The sequence below is a fragment of the Mesoplodon bidens genome (assembly GCF_964165515.1).
Source record: "Mesoplodon bidens genome assembly, chromosome: 1".
NCBI lineage: Eukaryota > Metazoa > Chordata > Mammalia > Artiodactyla > Ziphiidae > Mesoplodon > Mesoplodon bidens.
In genome coordinates, this window is record NC_138176.1 from 61,883,855 (window position 1) to 61,906,123 (window position 22,269).

The 22,269-nt window shown below is 42.6% G+C and overlaps 1 protein-coding gene across 1 annotated transcript in view; it reads left to right on the forward strand.

The window, feature by feature from the left end:
* FAM184B (family with sequence similarity 184 member B) overlaps positions 1 to 22,269 on the forward strand; it is a 124,057-nt gene that overhangs the window by 56,302 nt on the left and 45,486 nt on the right. The window contains exons 6-8 of the mRNA XM_081244132.1: positions 2,056 to 2,166; positions 3,977 to 4,084; positions 19,567 to 19,673. Coding sequence (XP_081100258.1) covers positions 2,056 to 2,166; positions 3,977 to 4,084; positions 19,567 to 19,673 — 326 coding nt within the window. The remainder of the gene's footprint in view (positions 1 to 2,055; positions 2,167 to 3,976; positions 4,085 to 19,566; positions 19,674 to 22,269) is intronic.

A 22,269-nucleotide genomic window follows, 5' to 3' on the forward strand; every position in this document is an offset into this window, starting at 1 on the left:
GGACTAAATAATGAAGTAAAAAAAAATCAGAATCTCTGCTGAGGGGACGGCCTTATTTCTGATGGTTGCTTAAGTTATCCCAACTTATTTTAAACAAAAAGTTTATCTATCATCTTCAGAAAATGAACTCTCCAATGCAACAAGCCCTGCAAAAGGAGTTGGTGGATTTACTGAAGACACTATACATGGGCTAAGTGTCCACATCATGCGACCCTTACAATCTAATCATAGCCCTCTCTTCTTCTCTTTTAAATGACTGACCCCAGGGACAATGCTAAACACCACCCCAGGACCACTGGCCTGGCCTGGGGCTGGCCCCATAGAAAGTGTAAAGGTGTCATCCAGATGATCAGTAGCTGCATCTTTTTAGATGATCAGGTTAGAAATCCAGGAGTCAGAAATCCAGAAATCCATAATTTCTCTGTTATCCCTCACATTCAATCAGCCATAAAGTCCATTCATTCTGCAGTTGACCCTTGAACAACGTGGGAGTTAATCCAAGTATAACTTATAGTAGGCCCTTCGTATCTGCAGTTCCTCAACATCCACAGGTTCAACCAACCACAGACTGTGTAGTACTGTAGTATTTACTGTTGAAAAATGTCCACGTATAACTGGACCCATGCAGGCAGGGAAGAAGCACAGCCAAGCAGTCATCCTTTCCTGAGTTTGGATCTTGACTCTTCTGCTTATGGGCTGCATGACCTTGGGCAAGTTATTTAACCTCTTCAAGCTTCATTTCTTCATCTGTATAACGAACTTTAACAATACTACCTAGCTCAAAGGGTTTTCATAAGGATCAACGAGATGATCTGTGAAAAGCGCCCAGAAAATGGTACACACAGTAAATGTCATCTGCTAATATGTCCATCTACTTCCAGTTAGAGCATAAAGGTCTGTAATCAATTATCACCATCCAACATGGTATGTACTGCGTTATAGCTGTTGACTTTGCTGCCTATCTCTTTCACGCAAATGTGAGCTCCTGGTGAGTAAGCATATTGTCTGTTTTTATCCCCAGCTTCAAGAACAGTGCCAAGCACATTGTAGGTCTCAGTAAATACTTGTTGAACAAATAAATGACTTAATATCTACCTAAAATTCAGCTACGAGGAACAGAATATTTCATTCACTGCTCTAGACACTTGAAAAATTTCCCCAGGTATTAAGCTAAATCAGAAAGCATAAGCATCTGTAAGAATAGTACTACTTAGCATTTATCAGTCCCTTACTATGTACCTAGAACTGTGCTAAGCATGTAAGTAATGCATTGAATCACAGAGAGGTTAGGAAATGTGCCCAAGATCACGCAGCTAAAATGCAGCTGCGCCACTCACATGGGCTCCAGAATGTTCTTTTATCTGGATCTGCTTTGTGCTGAGACTATGAGGCTGTGGGGAGGGACCATGGAGGAAGCAGCCCTATGAATCCCATCATTTTGACTAAAGTAAGGATGCTGTTGAGAAGGCCAAAGAAGAAATTTCATTCTGCTTTTGATATTTCCCTGCAACTGAGGATGTAGTTGGCTTTTTGATTTATAGAACCGTGGAAATTCTGTCAGTAACGAGCATTCTCTTTTCTTATTTGACACTACGAAGTTTAAAGCCAGGGGTTTACTCTGCCCCCACCTCCCCACCCCCAGTATATATTCAACTTTGTGGTGTGAATTTAGCACCTGTTTTCTTTGGACTTTCTCATGTATTTCTAATTTATGTTTGTTTGTTTGTTTTTTTTGCGGTATGCGGGCCTCTCACTGTTGTGGCCTCTCCCGTTGTGGAGCACAGGCTCTGGACACGCAGGTTCAGTGGCCATGGCTCACGGGCCCAGCCGCTCCGCGGCATGTGGGATCTTCCCGGACCAGGGCACAAACCCACATCCCCTGCATCGGCAGGCGGACTCTCAACCACTGCGCCACCAGGGAAGCCCTACTTTATGTTTTCTTATAGTAGTTTATGACCCCTGTGAGTTTCTTTGAACCCCTTTGGGAATAAGGCAGGGTGTGTCCTGTCCATGTTTTTGTGGCTTGTGTGGTTAACTCTTATATTCATCATTTAGGAAGTAGAAGCACAGTTGGAGGAATTGAAGAGGAAATCAGAAAATGAAATAAAGCATCTGCAAGAAGAGAAAGAGGCCCTAAGTGTGAAGCTCCAGAATTCACTGCTTGAGGTAAGTCCCGAATAAAAGCTGTTCTTGGAATGATGGTTCTGGGCTCCAGGAGTTTTTGATGAACTGAGATGCTAGGAACCTTGGGAAGCTGCCGTGACCTCCTTACATTTAGCATCCTTGGAAGGAAGAAAAAGACTTCATCCTGACAGGAAGGCTGTCTCAGGGGCATAAATTCAGCTGCAGATAACAGAGAGCCTGCTTTATAGAGGCTTAACAAAGAGGCACTTAATGTCACACATAAAAGAGGGAGGCAGGAGGCTGCTGGTGTTGATTCTGTGGCTAAATGATATCAGGCCTGGAAAATCTGCAAACATCTTGGTCCTGCCCTCTCCCCCCCCCCCGGCTTTATTATCCGTGTCCTGGGCATTAGATACTTCTGCCTTCCTGGGCTCTTTTCTTTATCAAAAAGAATTAAAAATTATAATTTGTAACTGCACTGTCATAAAGGTGAATATGCTCAGGCTGCAGTTTTTTCTTCTGATTCTGAAAGAAATGAAAATATTTTCATGGCCCCCAAAAGCATCGTAGGTTCCTAGCACTGCACGCAGGAGAAGTTGGCTCAGATTCCCCTTGGCTGTGAGAATGACTGTCACTGTTCCAGTTGTCATGCCCAAAGTTAAAGCAGGAAAGAAGGAGGGGCAGGGATGACCAGGCCTTCCCACTTCATCAGGAAAACAAAAGCATGCGCAGAAGACCCCAGCTGACTCCTACTCCCATTGGTAATATCTGTGCCACGTGGCCAGCCTCCTCCCTGGTGGAGGCAGGCAAGGAGAGCAGGGTAAGGAATGGATGTAAACCAGCTGAACAATGGAGTTTTCTTCTTGGGCCCACTTGTCCAAACCACCCAGGGACCAAGTTCAAAGTTTAAAGGCATTGTGGACAGTGTTACTAGGGAGAAGAACTTGTCACTGACGGACTCCTATTCATCTTCAGTGCCCTTAACACTGTGCTGGAATTCCCTGGGCAGAGTTTATTGCCGTAGGTTCTCTGCAGTAGTACCTACCTCATAGTAATTGTTAGGAGAATTAAAAGAGTTAATACTGTAAAATGCTTAGGTCTGTGCCTGGCACAGAGCAAACACACCATTAATGATGCTCTTATATATTGTACATGTGTCTACTGAATGTTGTTGTGATTGTAAACATGCATCTGTCTGCTCCATAAGATGACAGCTCCTTGAAGGCAGGGACGATATTTTATGATCTTACCATCTTGCTCTCTGTCCCTTCTCCTCCCCACTTTACACCTGAGGAGCTACCTGAGGAGCATTAGTTTTAGCAACATCTGAGGTTCCTTTGTGGTTATTGACCTTGTTCTTCTCAAAGTCTAGAGCAGGGAAACCAGACCGTTTAATTGACACTCTACAATTAGTTGGTTAATAATAATCATAATTAAGCCTTTATAATTTAATAGCAGCATTTAGCCACTCTTCTCTCATATTATCTGTATAATTCTTAAATATTGTTCCTTTTCTTTACCAGCTAACTTTGTAAAAAAGAAATAGGGTGGCCTTCCAGGAATGGTATGAAAACTAATGGAAACCATGCTACAGCTCTGATATAGTTATGTGGATGTGAATAATTTAAAGAGAAGTGTGGAATATTGTAAACCTGCCAGGCTCATCTTCTTCTGGAGAGATGAAGCAACTAGCTAATTAGAAATGGCCTCTCTAGAAGCATGTCTGGGATTTGTCTAGTGGGGCACAGTCCCCAGAACTGATTGACCCAAGGGAATGGGTCCCAGATTAATGACCACAGCTGGGTGATAGGACTTTGTTTTATTGCTGAATGTTTCTATTCTTCTGTTTTAGGTTTTAAGGCTGGAAGAATTTATCCAACAGAATAATGTACGTCCCCCAAGAGGCAATGAACGGCCCCAAGAATTGGACTGCCAGCACTGCAACATTTTAGAGACCCAGGTAACCTCTAGCTTTTTCTGCTTTAATTAAGGATATTTTTCTTCTTCTTTTCAGCACTTTGGTGTCCCCAGTGACACATGCTGGCATTAACGGACTCTTTTATTTCCCCCCATAGAACTGCCAAAATGCCTAAAATAAAAAATCATTATAAAATCAGTCTGCAAAAACCACGACGAAAACAGAGTTCTGAGTAATTATCCACATGGTTTGAAAAAGAACAGGGCTTGTCAGGTGACTCTTCTTTCCCTCTCTGAGAGCAGCCTGGCTGGCAGATCAAGGGGCACTGGACTAGAGTGGGGTCTTTGATTCTGCCCAGCAAGAAGCATAACAGTAATCATAACTCCCCCTCAAGTGCATGTTGAGAAGCTTGGGTTGTTTCACCATGAAACTCAGCTGTCATCCGACCCTCCTGGGTCTAGACCGTGATCCCTCCATGAGCTTATTAGTTCTAGAGAGAAGTACAGACCACTCCTACATAGAGTTGCAGGAGGAACCTTGATGAGTATCAATTCCACTTGATTCAATTCAACATGCACGTTATTCCTTCATTCTGCAGTCATCTGTGAAATACATAACAAGTGCTAGCCTCTGAGCTACATGCTACACAGGAGAAATATATATAAACAAATAGCTTTAACACAATGTGGACAGTTAGTAATAGAATTAAACATCTGGTGCTGTGTTTTCTATTAGGCAACTGTTATGTACTTTACAGGTATAGTTCTTTTTTAAAAAATTTAATTTATTTATTTTATATAGCAGGTTCTTATTAGTTTTTTATTTTGTACACATTGGTGTATATATGTCGTCAATCCCAATCTCCTGATTCATCCCACCACCATCACCCCTGCCCCTCTGCTTTCCCCCCTTGGTGTCCATACGTTTGTTCTCTACGTCTGTGTCTCTATTTCTGCCCTGCAAACCGGTTCACCTGTACCATTTTTCTAGGTTCCACATATATGCGTTAATATACAATATTTGTTTTTCTCTTTCTGACTTACTTCACTCTGTATGACAGTCTCTAGGTCCATCCACGTCTCTACAAATGACCCAATTTCGTTACTTTTTATGGCTAATATTCCATTATATATATGTACTACAACTTCTTTGTCCATTCCTCTGTTGATGGGCATTTAGGTTGCTTCCATGACCTGGCTATTGTAAATAGAGCTGCAATGAACATTGGGGTGCATGTGTCTTTTTGAATTATGGTTTTCTCTGGGTATATGCCCAGTAGTGGGATTGCTGGGTCGTATGGTAATTCTATTTTTAGTTTTTTAAGGAACCTCCATACTGTTCTCCATAGTGGCTGTATCAATTTACATTCCCACCAACAGTGCAAGAGGGTTCCCTTTTCTCCACACCCTCTCCAGCTTTTGTTGTTTGCAGATTTTCTGATGATGCCCATTCTGACTGGTGTGAGGTGATACCTCACTGTAGTTTTCACTTGCAGTTCTCTAATAATTAGTGATGATGAGCAGCTTTTCATGTGCCTCTTGGCCATCTGTATGTCTTCTCTGGAGAAATGTCTATTTAGGTCTTCTGCCCATTTTTGGATTGGGTTGTTTGTTTCTTTAATATTGAGCTACGTGAGCTGTTTATATATTTTGGAGATTAATCCTTTGCCCGCTGATTTGTTTGCAAATATTTTCTCCCATTCTGGGGGTTATCTTTTCGCCTTGTTTATAGTTTCCTTTGCTGTGCAAAAGCTTTGAAGTTTCATTAGGTCCCATTTCTTTATTTTTGTTTTTATTTCCATTACTCTGGGAGGTGGGTCAAAAAAGATCTTGCTGTGATTTATGTCAAAGAGTGTTCTTCCTATGTTTTTCTCTAAGAGTTTTATAGTGTCTGGTCTTACATTTAGGTCTTTGATCTATTTTGAGTTTATTTTTGTGTATGGTGTTAGGGAGTGTTCTAATTTCATTCTTTTACATGTAGCTGTCCACTTTTCCAGCACCACTTATTGAAGAGACTGTCTTTTCTCCATTGTATATCCTTGCCTCCTCTGTCATAGATTAGTTGACCATAGATGTGTGGGTTTATCTCTGGGCTTTCTATCTTGTTTCATTGATCTATATTTCTGTTTTCGTGCCAGTACCGTATTGTCTTGTTTACTGAAACTTTGTAGTATACTCTGAAGTCAGGGAGTCTGATTCCTCCAGCTCCATTTTTTCCCTCTCAAGATTGCTTTGGCTATTCAGGGTCTTTTGTGTCTCCATACAAATTTTAAGATTTTTTGTTCTGGTTCTGTAAAATGCCATTGGTAATTTGATAGTGATTGCATTGAATCTTTAGATTGCTTTTGAGTAGTACAGTCATTTTCACAATATTGATTCTTCCAGTCCAAGAACATCGTATATCGCTCCATCTGTTTGTGTCATCTTTGATTTCTTTCATCAGTGTCTTATAGTTTTCTGAGTACAGGTCTTTTACCTCCTTAGGTAGGTTTATTCCTAAGTATTTTATTCTTTTTGTTGCAGTGGTGAATGGGATTGTTTCCTTAATTTCTCTTTCTGATCTTTCATTGTTAGTGTATAGGAATGCAAGAGATTTCTGTGTATTAATTTTGTATCCTGAAACTTTACCAAATTCATTGATGAGCTCTCATAGTTTTCTGGTGGCATCTTTAGGATTATCTTTATATAATGTCATGTCATTTGCAAACAGTGACAGTTTTACTTCTTCTTTTCCAATTTGGATTCCTTTTATTTCTTTTTCTTCTCTGATTGCTGTGGCTAGGACTTCCAAAACTATGTTGAATAATAGTGGTGAGAGTGGACATCCTTGTTTTGTTCCTGATCTTAGAGGAAATGGTTTCAGTTTTTCACCATTGAGAATGATGTTTGCTATGGGTTTGCCGTATATGGCCTTTATTATGTTGAGGTAGGTTCCCTCTGTGTCCACTTTCTGGAGAGTTTTTTTTTTTTTTTTTTTTTTTTTTTTTTTTTTGCGGTATGCGGGCCTCTCACTGCCGTGGCCTCTCCCGTTGCGGAGCACAGGCTCCGGATGCGCAGGCCCAGCGGCCATGGCTCACGGGCCCAGCCGCTCCGCGGCATATGGGATCCTCCCAGACCGGGGCACGAACCCGTATCCCCTGCATCGGCAGGCGGACTCCCAACCACTGCGCCACCAGGGAGGCCCTCTGGAGAGTTTTTATCATAAATGGGTGTTGAATTTGGTCAAAGGCTTTTTCTGCATCTATTGAGATGATCACATGGTGTTTATTCTTCAATTTGTTAATATGGTGTATCACATTGATTGATTTGCGTATATTGAAGAATCCTTGCATCCCTCGGATAAATCCCACTTGATCATGGTGTATGATCCTTTTAATGCATTGTTGGATTCTGTTTGCTAGTATTTTGTTGAAGATTTTTGCATCTATATTCATCAGTAATATTGGTCTGTAATTTTCTTTTTTTGTAGTATCTTTTTCCGGTTTTTCGTATCAGGGTGATGGTGGCCTCATAGAATGTGTTTGGAAGTGTTCCTTCCTTTGCAATTTTTTGTAAGAGTTTGAGAAGGATGGCTCTTATCTCTTCTCTAAATGTCTGAGAGAATTCACCTGTGAAGCCATCTGGTCCTGGACTTCTGTTTGTTGTAAGATTTTTAATCACAGTTTCAATTTCATTACCTGTGATTGGTCTGTTCATATTTTCTGTTTCTTCCTGGTTCAATCTTGGAAGGTTATACCTTTCCAAGAATTTGTCCATTTCTTCCAGGTTGTCCATTTTATTGGCATAGAGTTGCTTGTAGTAGTCTTTTATGATGCTTTGTATTTCTGTGGTGTCCATTGTAACTTCTCCTTTTTCATTTCTAATTTTATTGATTTGAGTCCTCTCCCTCTTTTTCTTGATGAGTCTGGCTAAAGTTTTATCAATTTTGTTTATCTTCTCAAAGAACCAGCTTTTAGTTTTATTGATCTTTGCTATTATTTTCTTTGTTTCTATTTCATTTATTTCTGCTCTGATCTTTATGATTTCTTTCCTTCTGCTAACTTTGGGTTCTGTTTGTTCTTCTTTCTCTAGTTCCTTTAGGTGTAAGGTTAGATTGTTTATTTGAGATTTTTCTTGTTTCTTGAGGTAGGCTTGTGTTGCTATAAATTTCCCTCTTAAACTGCTTTTGCTGCATCCCATAGGTTTTGGATCATCGTGTTTTTGTTGTCATTAGTCTCTAGGTATTTTCTGATTTCCTCTTTGATTTCTTTGGTGATCTCTTGGTTATTTAGTAATGTATTGTTTAGCCTCCATGTGTTTGAGTTTCTTATGGTTTTTTTCCCCTGTAATTGATTTCTAATCTCATGACATTGTGGTCGGAAAAGATGCTTGATATGATTTCAGTTTTCTTAAATTTACCAAGGCTTGATTTGTTGACCCAAGATATGATCTATCGTGGAGAATGTTCGGTGTGCACTTGAGAAGTAAGTGTAATCTGCTGTTTGCAGATGGAATGTCCCATATATATGAGTTAAATATATCTGGTCTATTGTGTCATTTAAAGTTTGTGTTTCCTTATTAATTTTCTGTCTGGATGATCCGTCCATTGGTGTAAGTGAGGTGTTAAAGTCCCCCACTATTATTGTGTTACTGTCAGTTTCCTCTTTTATAGCTGTTGGCATTTGCCTTATGTATTGAGGTTCTCCTATGTTGGGTGCATATATATTTAGAATTGTTATATCTTCTTCTTGGATTGATCCCTTGGTCATTATGTGGTGTCCTTGCTTGTCTCTTGTAACATTCTTTATTTTAAGGTCTATTTTATCTGATATGAGTATTGCTACTCCAGCTTTCTTTAGATTTCCATTTGCATGGAATATCTTTTTCCATCCCCTCACTTTCAGTCTGTATGTGTCCCTAGGTCTGAAGTGGGTCTCTTGTAGACAGCATATATTTGGGTCTTGTTTTTGTATCCATTCAGCAAGCCTGTGTCTTTTGGTTGGAGCATTTAATCCATTCACATTTAAGGTAATTATCAATATGTATGTTCCTATTACTATTTTCTCAATTGTTTTCAGTTTGTTTTTGTAGGTCCTTTGCTTCTCTTGTGTTTCCCGCCTAGAGAAGGTCCTTTAGCATTTGTTGTAGAGCTGGTTTGGTGGTGCTGAATTCTCTTAGCTTTTGCTTGTCTCTAAAGCTTTTGATTTCTACATCAAATCTGAATGAGATCCTTGCCAGGTAGAGTAATCTTGGTTGTAGTTTCTTCCCTTTCATCACTTTAAATATATTGTGCCACTTCCTTCTGGCTTGTAGAGTTTTTGCTAAGAAATCAGCTGTTAACCTTATGGGAGTTCCCTTGTATGTTATTTGTCATCTTTCCATTGTTGCTTTTAATAATTTTTCTTTGTCTTTAATTCTTGTCAGTTAGATTACTGTGTGTCTCTCCTTGGGTTTATCCTGCCTGGGACTCTCTGCGCTTCCTGGACTTAGGTGGCTATTTCCTCTCCCATGTTAGGGAAGTTTTCGACTGTAATCTCTTCAAATATTTTCTCAGGTCCCTTCTCTCTCTCTTCTCCTTCTGGGACCCCTATAATGTGAATGTTGGTAGGTTTAATGTTGTCCCAGAGGTCTCTTAGGCTGTCTTCATTTCTTTTCTGTCTTTTTTCTTTATTCTGTTCTGTGGCAGTGAATTTCACCATTCTGTCTTCCAGATCACTTATCCATTCTTCTGCCTCAGTTATTCTGCTATTGATTCCTTCTAGTGTATTTTTCATTTCAGTTATTGTATTGTTCATCTCTGTTTGTTTAACCCTTCTAGGTGTTTGTTCTTTAATTCTTCTAGGTCTTTGTTAAACATTTCTTGCACCTTCTCGATCTTTGCCTCCATTCTTTTTCCGAGGTCCTGGACCATCTTCACTATCATTATTCTCAATTCTTTTTCTGGAAGGTTGCCTATCTCCGCTTCATTTAATTGTTTTTCTGGGGTTTTATCTTGTTCCTTCATCTGGTACATAGTCCTCTGCCTTTTCATTTTGTCTATCTTTCTGTGAATGTGGTTTTCGTTCCATAGGCTGCAGGACTGTAGTTCTTCTTGCTTCTGCTGTCTGCCCTCTGGTGGATGAGGTTATCTAAGAGGCTTGTGCAAGCTTCCTGCTGGGAGGGACTGGTGGTGGGTAGAACTGGGTGTTGCTCTGGTGGGTAGAGCTCAGTAAAACTTTAATCCACTTGTTTGCTGATGAGTGGAGCTGAGTTCCCTCCCTGTTGGTTGTTTGGCCTGAGGGGACCCAGCACTGGAGCCTACCTGGGCTCTTTGGTGGGGCTAATGGCAGACTCTGGGAGGGCTCACGCCAATCAGTACTTCCCAGAACTTCTGCTGCCAGTGTCCTTGTCCCTGCGGTGAGCCACAGCCACCCCCCGCCTCTGCAGGAGACTCTCCAACACTAGCAGGTAGGTCTGGTTCAGTCTCCTATGGGGTCACTGCTCCTTCCCCCTGGGTCCTGATGCACGCACTACTTTGTGTGTACCCTCCAAGAGTGGAGTCTCTCTTTCCCCCAGTCCTGTTGAAGTCCTGCAATCAAATCCTATTAGCCGTCAAAGTCTGATTCTCTGGGAATTCCTCCTCCCGTTGCCAGATCCCCAGGTTGGGAAACCTGACATGGGGCTCAGAACCTTCACTCCAGTGGGCAGACTTCTGTGGTATAATTGTTCTCCAGTTTGTGAGTCACCCACCCAGCGGTTAAGCAATTTGATTTTATTGTGATGGTGCCCTTCCTACTGTCTCATTGCAGCTTCTCCTTTGTCTTTGGATGTGGGGTATCTTTTTTGGTGAGTTCCAGTATCTTACTGTTGATGATTGTTCAGCAGTTAGTTGTGATTCTGGTGCTCTTGCAAGAGGGAGTGAGCACACGTCCTTCTGCTCCACCATCTTGAACCAATCTCCTAGTCTGTTCTTTTAAACTGAATTTTCTTTTCAAAAAGATAACCTACCTACAAAGCACAGAATTCATAAGGTGCATAAAGATATACAGTGAAAAGCGTGCCCCCTCCCCCAGTTCCCTGTCTGTTTTATTTTGTTTTACCTCTTCTTGTATCTCCTTTCATATGGTGCATATGCAGGCATCATTATGAATATATTATTTTCTTCTGCAAATGATAGAATTCTCTCCTTCACTCTGCTTTTTTCTAAACTTACATTTTTATAGCTTGGTGATTGCAACACAGCCGTACATTTCCATATCAACTTCATTTTTTTAAAAAAAGAGCAACTGTCTCGTGTTCCCTGGAACAGAAAAACTGTAATACATGTACCCTTTCCCTTATGATGAATTTTTTCGTTTGTTTCTAATTTTTCACTATAGATAATAATTAAATGGATAACACTGTAGAGGGATACAGTGTAGCATAGTGGTTAAGCGAGCTGTCCCCTGAACCTGACGCCTGGTTTCTTACTGGCTAAAGAATCTTGGACAATTGATTTAAAGTCTCTTTGCTTGAGCTTCTTCACCTGTAAAATGGGTCTGATGATAGTACCTACCTCCCAGGGGTTTTGTGAGGACTAAAGGAATATATAAGCAGTGATGAAAACAGCACCCAGCACATGTAAATGCTCAGTAGGTGCTAACTCTTACCATCGTAGAATTTGCTGGGTCCAGCAGTATGAGTGGCTTTAACTTTGATAGATTTGCTGCATTGCCTTCCATCAAGGTTGTCAGTGTACCCCCATGGCAGCACATGCAAGTGTCTGTTTCCCCACAGCCTTGCCAACACAGCAGGTCACACAACTTTCTGAACTTGGTCAATCAGAGAAAATTTATAATTTAATTCAGATATTTTTGGCAAGCCAACTCTGTACCAGCCAAGTGAGTCAAACCTTTGCTGAGGCCCTGGAGGTGCAAAGTCCAGGCTCATGCAGATGGTGTGTGAGCAGCACACTGCAGTGTGGTGAACCCTGCACCCACGTGGGACACGACAAACGTTGTTCTTTGCTGTTCTGCCAAAGCATTTCAGTGAGTCAAGAGAGATATAAATAATAAGGCCAACTGAGAGCAGACTTTTCACTCCACTCCCAGAATATGAAGAGGGAGGGTTGCCAATCCTGGGTATGGCTCTGTCCCCATCATAGACAGCTGAGACTCCACTGAGCCTTTTGTCCTGGTCTCTCATGTCTAGTCTCCTTGATTCTCTTAGGTTCACAGTATTCTTCACTGGTTTCCAGAAAGCCATGTCAGTGTTGGTAATTCTAAAGACAACTTTTTTTTCTGGAAGTTTCTGGTGCCTGGGTCACAGTGAACCGGGGGCAGAGAAGGGGCAAAGTTTTCATAGATCCCTGACTGCACCATCTCCAGAAGAAAAAGGAGAGTCATTTGTGGTCATTATTAGTCAAGTCATTTCACCTCAACAAGTATTTATGAGTGCTATCACTATGCAAGGCACGGGGCTGGATGCCGGGGTGAGTGAGGCCCAGTCCTGCTCCTTGGAGAGCTCCATTTCAAATGCAGGAAGTAAATATTATGTAATTATCTGAGATCAGTTTCCTCACTACTCCTAGTGGCAAACATAGATCAAGTACCAATAATGTAGCGCAGCACACAGTCCCACAACAACCCTATGAGGCAAGCGTTATTTATTTATTTATTTATTTATTTATTTATTTATTTGGCCGAGCCGGGTCTTAGTTGTGGCACGTGGGATCTTTGCATGCGGGAACTTCGCTGCAGCATGTGAACTCTTAGTTGTGGCAAGTGGGATCTAGTTCCCTGATCAGGGATCAAACCCGGGTCCCCTGCATTGGGAGTGCAGAGTCTTAGCCACTGGTCCACCAGGGAAGTCCCAAGGCAAGTGTTATTATTATCCTTGCTTTACAGATAGGGAGACTGAGGCCCAAAGAGCAGCACCAGGGCCCAAACCACGATTCAATACCGCTTCTCATTAGTAACATGGCAGTGATAATCCCTGCCCTCCACCCCTCCAGAGACTTGTAATGAACAGAAGAAAGCACATGAAGGCACTTTTCAAAACTGTTATAGAGTCTATAAATGTAAGATGACTTTGTAGTATCTATTACAGTCCCCTGTAACCATTTCAGCAAAACCCCATTGCATTAGGTGTTCTATTTTAAGACATACGTAATGCTACCTTTGAAAGATTGTCAAATGAACTTGAGAATGACTTTCAATATTTCCTTCCAGGTGATTTCCTGGGCATGGGTATTCCTTTAAAATAGAAACAATCTAGGTGAGGTTCATTGCCTAAAAGATGAAAGATGAAGACCTAATGTGAACGTGGGTTTAAAATAAACAGCCATTTGCTTGGGGGGAGTTGGGAGGAGGCTTTTGCAGTGGATGGTTGGAGGAGAAGCAGAGTTATTTATTTTTCTGTGCACACTTTAACAATGGAGAGAGTCCTGGGCAGAGCCTGAGAAATGCCTGATGGGGAACCCAAGAGTGTGAATTAGGGGCAATTAACTCAGGATACACCGAGAGTGGCTCAGGGTTGGTCCTGGGAGGAACTCACTGGGATCGCAAGCAGACAAACAGAAAAGGGAGGTTGGAGAGTCCGCTCCATTTGGAATTCAGAGAAATGAGTATTGGTGGGCTTGAAAGTGCTCTTTCAGCCAGCTGTTCATTTCCATGGTCAAGTCCATTTGAGAAATATTCAGATGGCATCCCAGCGCCTTTTGAATGATGCACTTTGACCCAAAACACCAAGTACAGAAAGGGAGTTGGTGAAGGAAGGGAATGTTTTTGCCATTTATATGGTCTGTTGGTCCCCTGTGATGAACCATTAGTTTGTTGAAATCAAGAACTGTATCTCATTAATCTTTATCCTTCCAGCACTTAACATACCTGAATGTAGCAGATGTTTACACTTCCTTGTACATTACTGATCCATGACATGACAACTGAATGAATGGAACTGAGGGTGCCATTCTGAGTTAGATTAGGAACACCTTCAAAAATTAACCTTGGCCAGAGGATGATTTAGAAGAACACCGGGGCCCTTCAGTTACTGGCGGGGAGGGGGAGGATTCATCTCCCTTTTTGGAGGAAGGATGCTCTTGTCTCTGGTGTCACGGGGGCTGGAAACAACTGAGCAAAAACAGAAAAGATTACTGAGTTTACCTCCCTGTTGATTTGGGAAACAGCCTTCATCTCTCAGGTTGATTTTGAGTGTCTCTTTTTAGATACTTCTCAGCAGCATTTTTGTACCACCCAGTTTGAACTCACCCAGTTAGGCCCTGACACTGGCAGCTGGCGATCATGCTAACAGCATAGCCGAGTGCCAGTGCAGTCACATGGAATGACACGAATGGTAGTGGGACGACCCAGGAGTCCAGTCCTGTGCTGTTCTCCAGTGGCTGTGTGACCTGAGACAAGTCGCTAGACTTCTCTGATTTTAGATCCCCCTCTATAACACAAGGATGGGGGTGTCTTTCCTGCCCACCTCACTGAGTTGCAGACATCCATGAGTTAATGTATGGAAATGGATGAATGCTATAAAGTGGGGAGCTGGTGTAGGCATCCGAGTGCATCATCAGCCTTTTTAAGCATTTTCCATCCTCTCCTGTTTCTGGACTCCTGCCCAGGATGCCTTTAAATATATCAGTGGTCGATAAGGTAGCCCAGAAGTTATATCCTGCACATTCTCTTTCATGGTCTTCACAGTGGCTCAGAGTACATTTGAACTTCTTTTTCATCTCCATAATAACTGTTGTGAGATCTTTGTCCATTATTCATGTTGCTTTAAGTTCCTTCTCCCTTTTTCCTTGATCAGTCTTACTACAAGTTTGATGTGTCTTTTCAAAAAGCCAGCTTTCAGATATGTTGGTCAGATCTATCTTTTTCTATGTCATTAATTTTGTCTTTCATACCTCTTTCCTTCTAGTTACTTTAGGTTTATTATGTTATCCTTTTTCTAACTTCTTAAATGTTCTCTAATAAATACGTTTAAGGCTATGAATTTCCCTCTAAGTATATATCTTTAGCTGCATCCCAGAGTTTTGAAGTTTGTCTCATTTTTAAACCTACTTTCTTATTGTTTTCTAATTTTATTGCATTGTCATTAGATAATATGGTCTGTAGAATGTCAACACTCTGGACTATATTGAGATTTGCTTTGTAGCCTGCTGTGGGGTCAGTTTTTTTTAATGTTTCCTATGTGATAGCAAAGAAGTAGTCTCAGTTTGGTTGTTAAAGTTTATATATTTGAATTCTAGTTCTGTGATATATTCACTGTATGACCTAGGGCAAGGTACATATCCTCTCCTGCTTCAGTTTCATCACCTTTAAAATGGAATGATTCACACCTCAGAGACTTGAGGGCCTGGTGCACGCTAAGCATCATATAAACATTAGCAGTGATTACTATTCTTTTTTAGCTATTAGGATTAGCTTATTAATCTTGTTCAAACCTTTCATATCCTAGCTCATTTTGTGTACCTGATATATGAGTCTGTGAGAGGTATGCATTAAAATCTCCCGCTATAAATTTGCTTATTTCTCCCTACATTTCTGTACATTTTGCCTTATGTTTTCAGTCTCTGTTGTTAGGTGCCTACAGTTTCATTATTAGAGCTTTTTAGTGAATGATTCCTTTTACCAGGGTAGAGATGTTCATGTTGAATTGAGCCAATTCTTATTTATTGTGATTACTGGTACCATTTGGATTGTTTTGGCCACATATTTTGTGCTTTCTATTTACTAAAATTTCCTTGTAACCTTCCATTTTCCTTTTGAAACCTGGACCTAATTAACTTTGATCATCATGTATGTATTTATAGTGTAGTATTATGCTATTCTGATTTTTTGTTGTTGTTCCATATTTACTGTGCAATTTTCCCCACATTATACAGAACATGTGTTTATAACAGTTGTCTCACAAAGCTCTTTTGCTTAGATTATGATCTTTGCTTCTGGGCTTTATAAGAATTGGAGAGCGCCAAGATACTTCAATGCCCAAAATACATGAAAGTACAAGGCAAAGGTGGTCCTTTCAGCCTCAGGTCCATGTGGAGGTTGTAAGCTGGTCAGTGACATCATTTTTGAAAGTGCACAGCAATGAACTAAACTCACTGGGTCCTGCACCTAGAACATGTCAACCAGTTAGACTTCAGTGTCCAGTTACAAACACTGAAGAGAGAGGATTCAGGCAATGGACAGTGGCCATGCTGAACGTTCTTAGTTACTGGCTGTAGGACTTGTAACAATTTGAAAACTATATCTGGGATTACTTTTACCCTCATTTATATTCCAGGATGGGAGAGAGAGAACACTTCTATAACTAATACAAAGGAAAAAACTTTTGTCTGTTTCATTTATTGCTGTGTCCTGGAACAGTGCCTGGAACATAGTAAATGACCAGTAAATATTGTGAACAAATTATGGTACCAAAATAATTGTTATGGGAACTTTGAGAAGAAAGAGTGTAATTGCAACAAAAGAGATTGTGAAGGCTTCATGGAGGAAGTGACAGTTGAGTAGAGCTTTGAAGGATGAGTGGGGTCTGGAGATTAAAGAGTGTGCATCAGTTAGGGTTTGATCAGAGGAACAAATTACTAGAAATGATATAGAATATGGAGTTCCTTTTGGGAAATAACCTGACATAACTGTGGGAGCCAAATACTTTATGTTCAACTGTTGCTCCGGAATCCGGTGTGGGGCTTAAAGTAGGCCTAAAGCAGGGCAGGCAGCCAGAAGGAAAGAAGAACAGATGTAGAATGGGGAAGACCAAGGGCGAATGCAACCCTGAAACTGAGCTGGAACAGTGTCAGTTTCTGAGGCTGATGAAGCTCCAGCTTTGGTGATACGTGTGACCTGTGGGAGAGTCTGGCATCCTTCATCATAGAGCCAAACGTGCCCTTGGCCCAGGACACGGAGAAGCCTAGGGATGGTCCAGCAGGAGGCAGAAGAGCTAAGAGCTCCCAAACTGCCCAGTCCACCAAGCTGAGCCAGCAGATTGGTGACGGTGTGCGTGAGCTCCAGCCACCCCTGGCGCCCTGCATCAGTTATCCAGAGGCTTAGAAAGATAAAGGCTGCTGCTTTGTGCTCATCTTCCAGACCTTGCACAAAGTCAGCTGACCCAGAATATGCAGGGAAAGGAATCCTGGGAAACGTAGCTCTGACTTAACTACGTTGGCTCAGAACACATCACCCACAAAGGGAAGACAAGGGCTTAGGTAGAATGGCTGTGGAGGCAGAATGGCCCCTTAGCTTCTAACAAGCTCTGCTGCTGGGCACTCCGGACAGGTCCTCCAGGCAGGGGTGGACAGTCACTTCCCGAATGCCCCTCCACCCTGATTCTTCGGAGGGGTCCAACATCACATGGGATCAAGATTTTGTCCCATTTAGAGACACCACAAAGTTCTCGGAACTTAAGAATTATGAAGACACTAAGGGCTCCTGAGCAGAGCTGGAAAACACCCAAAGTTTGGGCCACAGCCATCCCTACACCCATACCTTCCAGCCACGTGCCCTGCAGATTTCTCACGAGAAGTGCAGTTAGTCCCAGCTGTTGCCCCCAGGGGACATGATGGGAGTGCGGGGTGAGTGTGGGAGAAAATGGTTCTCCTGCTGTCCTAGAGTGGCCTGTGAGTTATTTGGGTTTATTTATGTCATGTTTACCGAGCGTAACCATGTGCCACACTCTGTCCTTGGAACCAGGAAAACAGTGGTAAAACAGAGCAGAGTCCCTGCCCTCATGGGGCTTACCTTCCAGTGAGGGAACCAGAATAAAAAAGTAGACAATTAATGTCACCGGAAAACAAACAGTGAGGTCATACAGCAAGGTGGGAAAAAGAAAGTGAGAGGGGGTGTTATTTTAGAGAAGGGTAGTCAGAGAATAATACTGGGGAATGTTATTTTGAGTACTTACTGTGTAGCTAATATTATTCCAAGGATGTTACATTCGTTTACATTTACATGCATTTAATCCTCACGACAACCTAAGTAATTTTCCCAAAGTTACATCATCAATAAGAAGAACTGGGATTTAATCATAGGCAGTCTGCTGCCAGAGCCCAAGCTTTAAACAAGGGAAGGATTCTTGTTGGTGGTGACTGAAGTGAGGAAGCACATAAATATCACAGAGTAGATGATTGCAGGCAGCGGGAACAACCAGTGCAAAGGCCCTGTAGCAGGTTTGGAGGAAGCAGCTTGTCGTTTGGAGGAAGTGAGACCAAGAGTTCAGTTCTGGACGTGTGACAGTTTTGAGAAGCTTATTAAGCATCCAAGAGATATCCAGAGGGCAGTTGGACATACAAGTCCAGACTTTAGGGGGAAACTTGGAAATAGAGATAAATTTGTTTGTCATCAGTATCCGTGGAATTAGATGAGACACTAGGGAGTGAGAGAGAAAAGAGAAGTTCAAGGACTGAGGTCTAGGGCAGGGGAGGAGGAGATTTTAGCAGAGGAGACCGAAAAGGAGCAGCTGCAAGAGAGGCAGAAACCCAGGAAAGGGGGCTGCATGGAGGAGGGAGTGATCACATATTTCCAATTCTGCAGAGAGGTCCCGTTAGCTGAGGCCTGAGGAGTGACCATTGGATTTGGCAACGTGGAGGTCATCATTGGCCTTGACACTGGTGGCCTTTCATAGACGTTAGAGTACGTGGAAGGCAACCAAAGCAGTTTCATTCTGTGTCAAATGGGGAGGGGAGCCGAAGGCCCCATCTTCCAGCCTCGGCTTTGCCCCTCTCACCCCCGAGGGCATCTCCCAGGGTCCCTGGAGCACAGTTTGAAAACCACAGATGTAACCAACCCCTTTGTTTTACAGCTGATGAAGCTCAGGTCCAGAAAAAAAGACAAGACTGGCTCAAGACCAGGCACATAGTTAGCAGGAAGCCCAGGTTGCAATTTATTATTATTTAATGAGATTTCTCAACAAAGAAATCTGTCCTAGCCTGTCTTACCCTGTTTTCCATGGACAGTGGTTACTGTAACAAGTAGAAGAATCAAAATAAGAAAGTCTTCACCTTTCTATCTCTGCAGAAAGGGGAAATGATAACAGACAAATTCAACCTCATAGAAAATTCCGAAGCCTCATTATTACCTCATGGTTTCCATATTGTCCTCCCACTATACCCCATTTCTCAGAGCTTCTGGTCAAGTTCCATGTTTTCTGATCCTGTGTGATAGGATGTAGCAGACTGCCACCTGTAAAATGGGTATAATAATACCAGTTGCTCCCAATTATAGACCAGTGGCTGTTGCTGGCACTATTCTCAGATCCCCACAGCAGGGTCAGATTCCCTGATGGCATTTCATTTCCACTCCTCACTGGTGGGAACCGTGGACAAGCTACTTCCTCTCTCCGCAGTTTAATTTCGTCAGCTGTGTGACATGCTTGGTAGACTGGAAACAGGACACAGGGATAAGGGCTGACACTGCTCCTAAGCAAGGCAGGGGGCTCAGCACTGAATCATCACAGGCCTGCGAGCTGGGCACTGCCACTGGATTGCAGGGGACTCTTTCTCCTCCACTTTCTGGTTTGATAAACCCCAGGTTGACTCAGAGAACTGTACTTCGTCTCATCTTGCAACTGTTTTTGCCTTAGGATCCATGCTTGAGGCTGAATGAACCTTCTCAGACTCTGCCCAGAGGAGAAGAGTTTCAAGATAAGTTAGCAGCTGAAGAAGGAACCAACAGCGATGGAGAGGAAAGGTACAGGAGGACAGGCAGGCTTCTGAGGGCTCCAGTGAATGAGGACTCAGAGTTGGAAGGATTCATTCATTCATTCATTCTGTCCTCATGTGTTTATCACAGCCCCCTGCATGATGCTTAGGGAGGGAACAGCCAGCACAGCTATGGACTTTACCTGAATTATCTTATTTAATTGTCACAACAACCCAGAGGGACCATTTTGTATATTAAGAACCTGAAATTCAGGGGCTTCCCTGGTGGCACAGTGGTTGGGGGTCCTCCTGCCGATGCAGGGGACGCGGGTTCGTGCCCTGGTCCGGGGGAATCCCGCATACCGTGGATCGGCTGGGCCCGTGAGCCGTGGCCGCTGGGCCTGCGCGTCTGGAGCCTGTGCTCCACAGCGGGAGGGGCCGCAGCAGTGAGAGGCCTGCATACCAAAAAAAAAAAAAAAAAAAAAGAACCTGAAATTCAAAACGGTTAATAAACTGCCCCAAATTCAGACAGACCTGGACTGTCCCCAAACCTCTGCTCCCTATTCTTCCAAGTGTTCTTAACTAAGTAAGGGAGATGAGGGAGCCTAGTCACTGAGTGGAAATCTCCCACCTTTATCACCTATATTAGTCAGCTTTTGCTGTTGTAACCAACATTCCCAAAATATCGGTGGTTTTAGCTCATAGGTCAGCTATCTTTATTCTTGGCTCTGCCAAGCTCTGATATTTTTATATGAGCTTGGCTCCTGACTGAGAGTCAGCTGTTATTGCTTTGCCCCAAACCATGGGTAGAGTTTTAAGTCTGCTCAGATGCCTTCCCATGCTGGGACTGAGACTGATGGATTAGCCTCTCCAGGGCATGTTGTTGTCATGGTAAAGGGAAGAAACACAAAAAAGCTGATGGAAACATGCAATCCCTCTTAAAGCCTACACTCAGAACTGCATTCTCTCATTTTTACCCACATTCCATCGGCCAAAGCAAGTCACATGACCAAAGCTAATATCCCTAGGCAGAGGACCATATGCTTGCCACATGTCTTAGTTAGCTTGGGCTGCTATAACAAAATACCATACAATAGAAGTTTATTTCCCACAGACCTGGAGGCTGGGGAGTCCAAGATCAAGGTGCTGGTCCATTCAGTTCCTGGTGAGAACTCTCTTCCTGGTTTGCACATGGCCATCTTCTTCTTGTGTCCTCACATGGTGAAGAGAAAGGCAGCAGACAGTGTGGGAGGAGGTCTCTCTTGTGTCTCTTCTTTTTTTTTTTTTTTTTTTTTTTTGCGGTATACGGGCCTCTCACTGTTGTGGCCTCTCCCGTTGCGGAGCACAGGCTCCGGACGCGCAGGCTCAGCGGCCATGGCTCTCGGGCCCAGCCGCTCCGCGGCATGTGGGATCCTCCCGGATCGGGGCACGAACCCGTGTCCCCTGCATCGGCAGGCGGACTCTCAACCACTGCGCCACCAGGGAAGCCCCGTGTGTCTCTTCTTATAAGGACACTAATCTCACCATGAGGGCTCCACTGGCCTGACCTAATTACCTCCCATGGCCTTATTTCCAATACCACCATTGGTGATTGGAGCTTCAACATGTAAATTTGGGGAGACACAATTCAATCCATAGCATCACACAAGGCAGAGGAAGGGGAGAGTGAATATTTGCTGAACAATAATGATCTGTCACACCACCTCACAAGATTCTGATACAGTGGGTCTGGGTACATCCCAGCCCTATGTCTTTTGAGAAAGCTTCCCAGGTGATTCTGAGGCCACCACAGTTATAATCCACTGCCCCACACTAATCAACGGCTGTGTGGGGTCCTGACAGATGACATGGAAGCCATGCTACCATCTGGCAGCTCCTCAAGTAGTTGGTTGCCATAGTCCATTTGGAGTGATTAGCAGTGGCTTATGAGCAACAGAAAATTATTTCTACGGTTCTGGAGGCTGGAAAGTCGAAGGTCAAGGTGATGGCAGATTCTGTGTCTTGTGAGGGCTCACTTTCTAGCTTATAGAAAGCATCTTTTCACTGTGTTTTCACAAGGTGGAAGGGCAAGGGAGTTGTCTAGAGTCTCTTTTATAAAGGCACTAATCCCATTCATGAGGGTTTCACCCTCATGACCTAATCACTTTCCAAAGCCCTCATTTCTTTTTTTTTCTTTTTTTTAAATGGGTATTCACATTTATTTATTTATTTATTGAATTTTATTTTATTTATTTATTTTATACAGCAGGTTCTTATTAGTTATCCATTTTATACATATTAGTGTATACGTGTAAATTCCAATCTCCCAATTCATCCCACCACCACCCCCCACTGCCACTTTCCTGCCTTGGTGTCCATACGTTTGTTCTGTACATCTGTATCTCAATTTCTGCCCTGAAAAAATTGTACCATTTTTCTAGGTTCCACATATATGCATTAATATACTATATTTGTTTTTCTCTTTCTGACTTCACTCTGTATGACAGTCTCTAGATCCATCCACGTCTCTACAAATGACTCAATTTCATTCCTTTTTGTGGCTGAGTAATATTCCATCGTATATATGTACCATATCTTCTTTATCCACTCATCTGTCGATGGACACTTAGGTTGCTTCCATGTCCTGGCTATTGTAAATAGTGCTG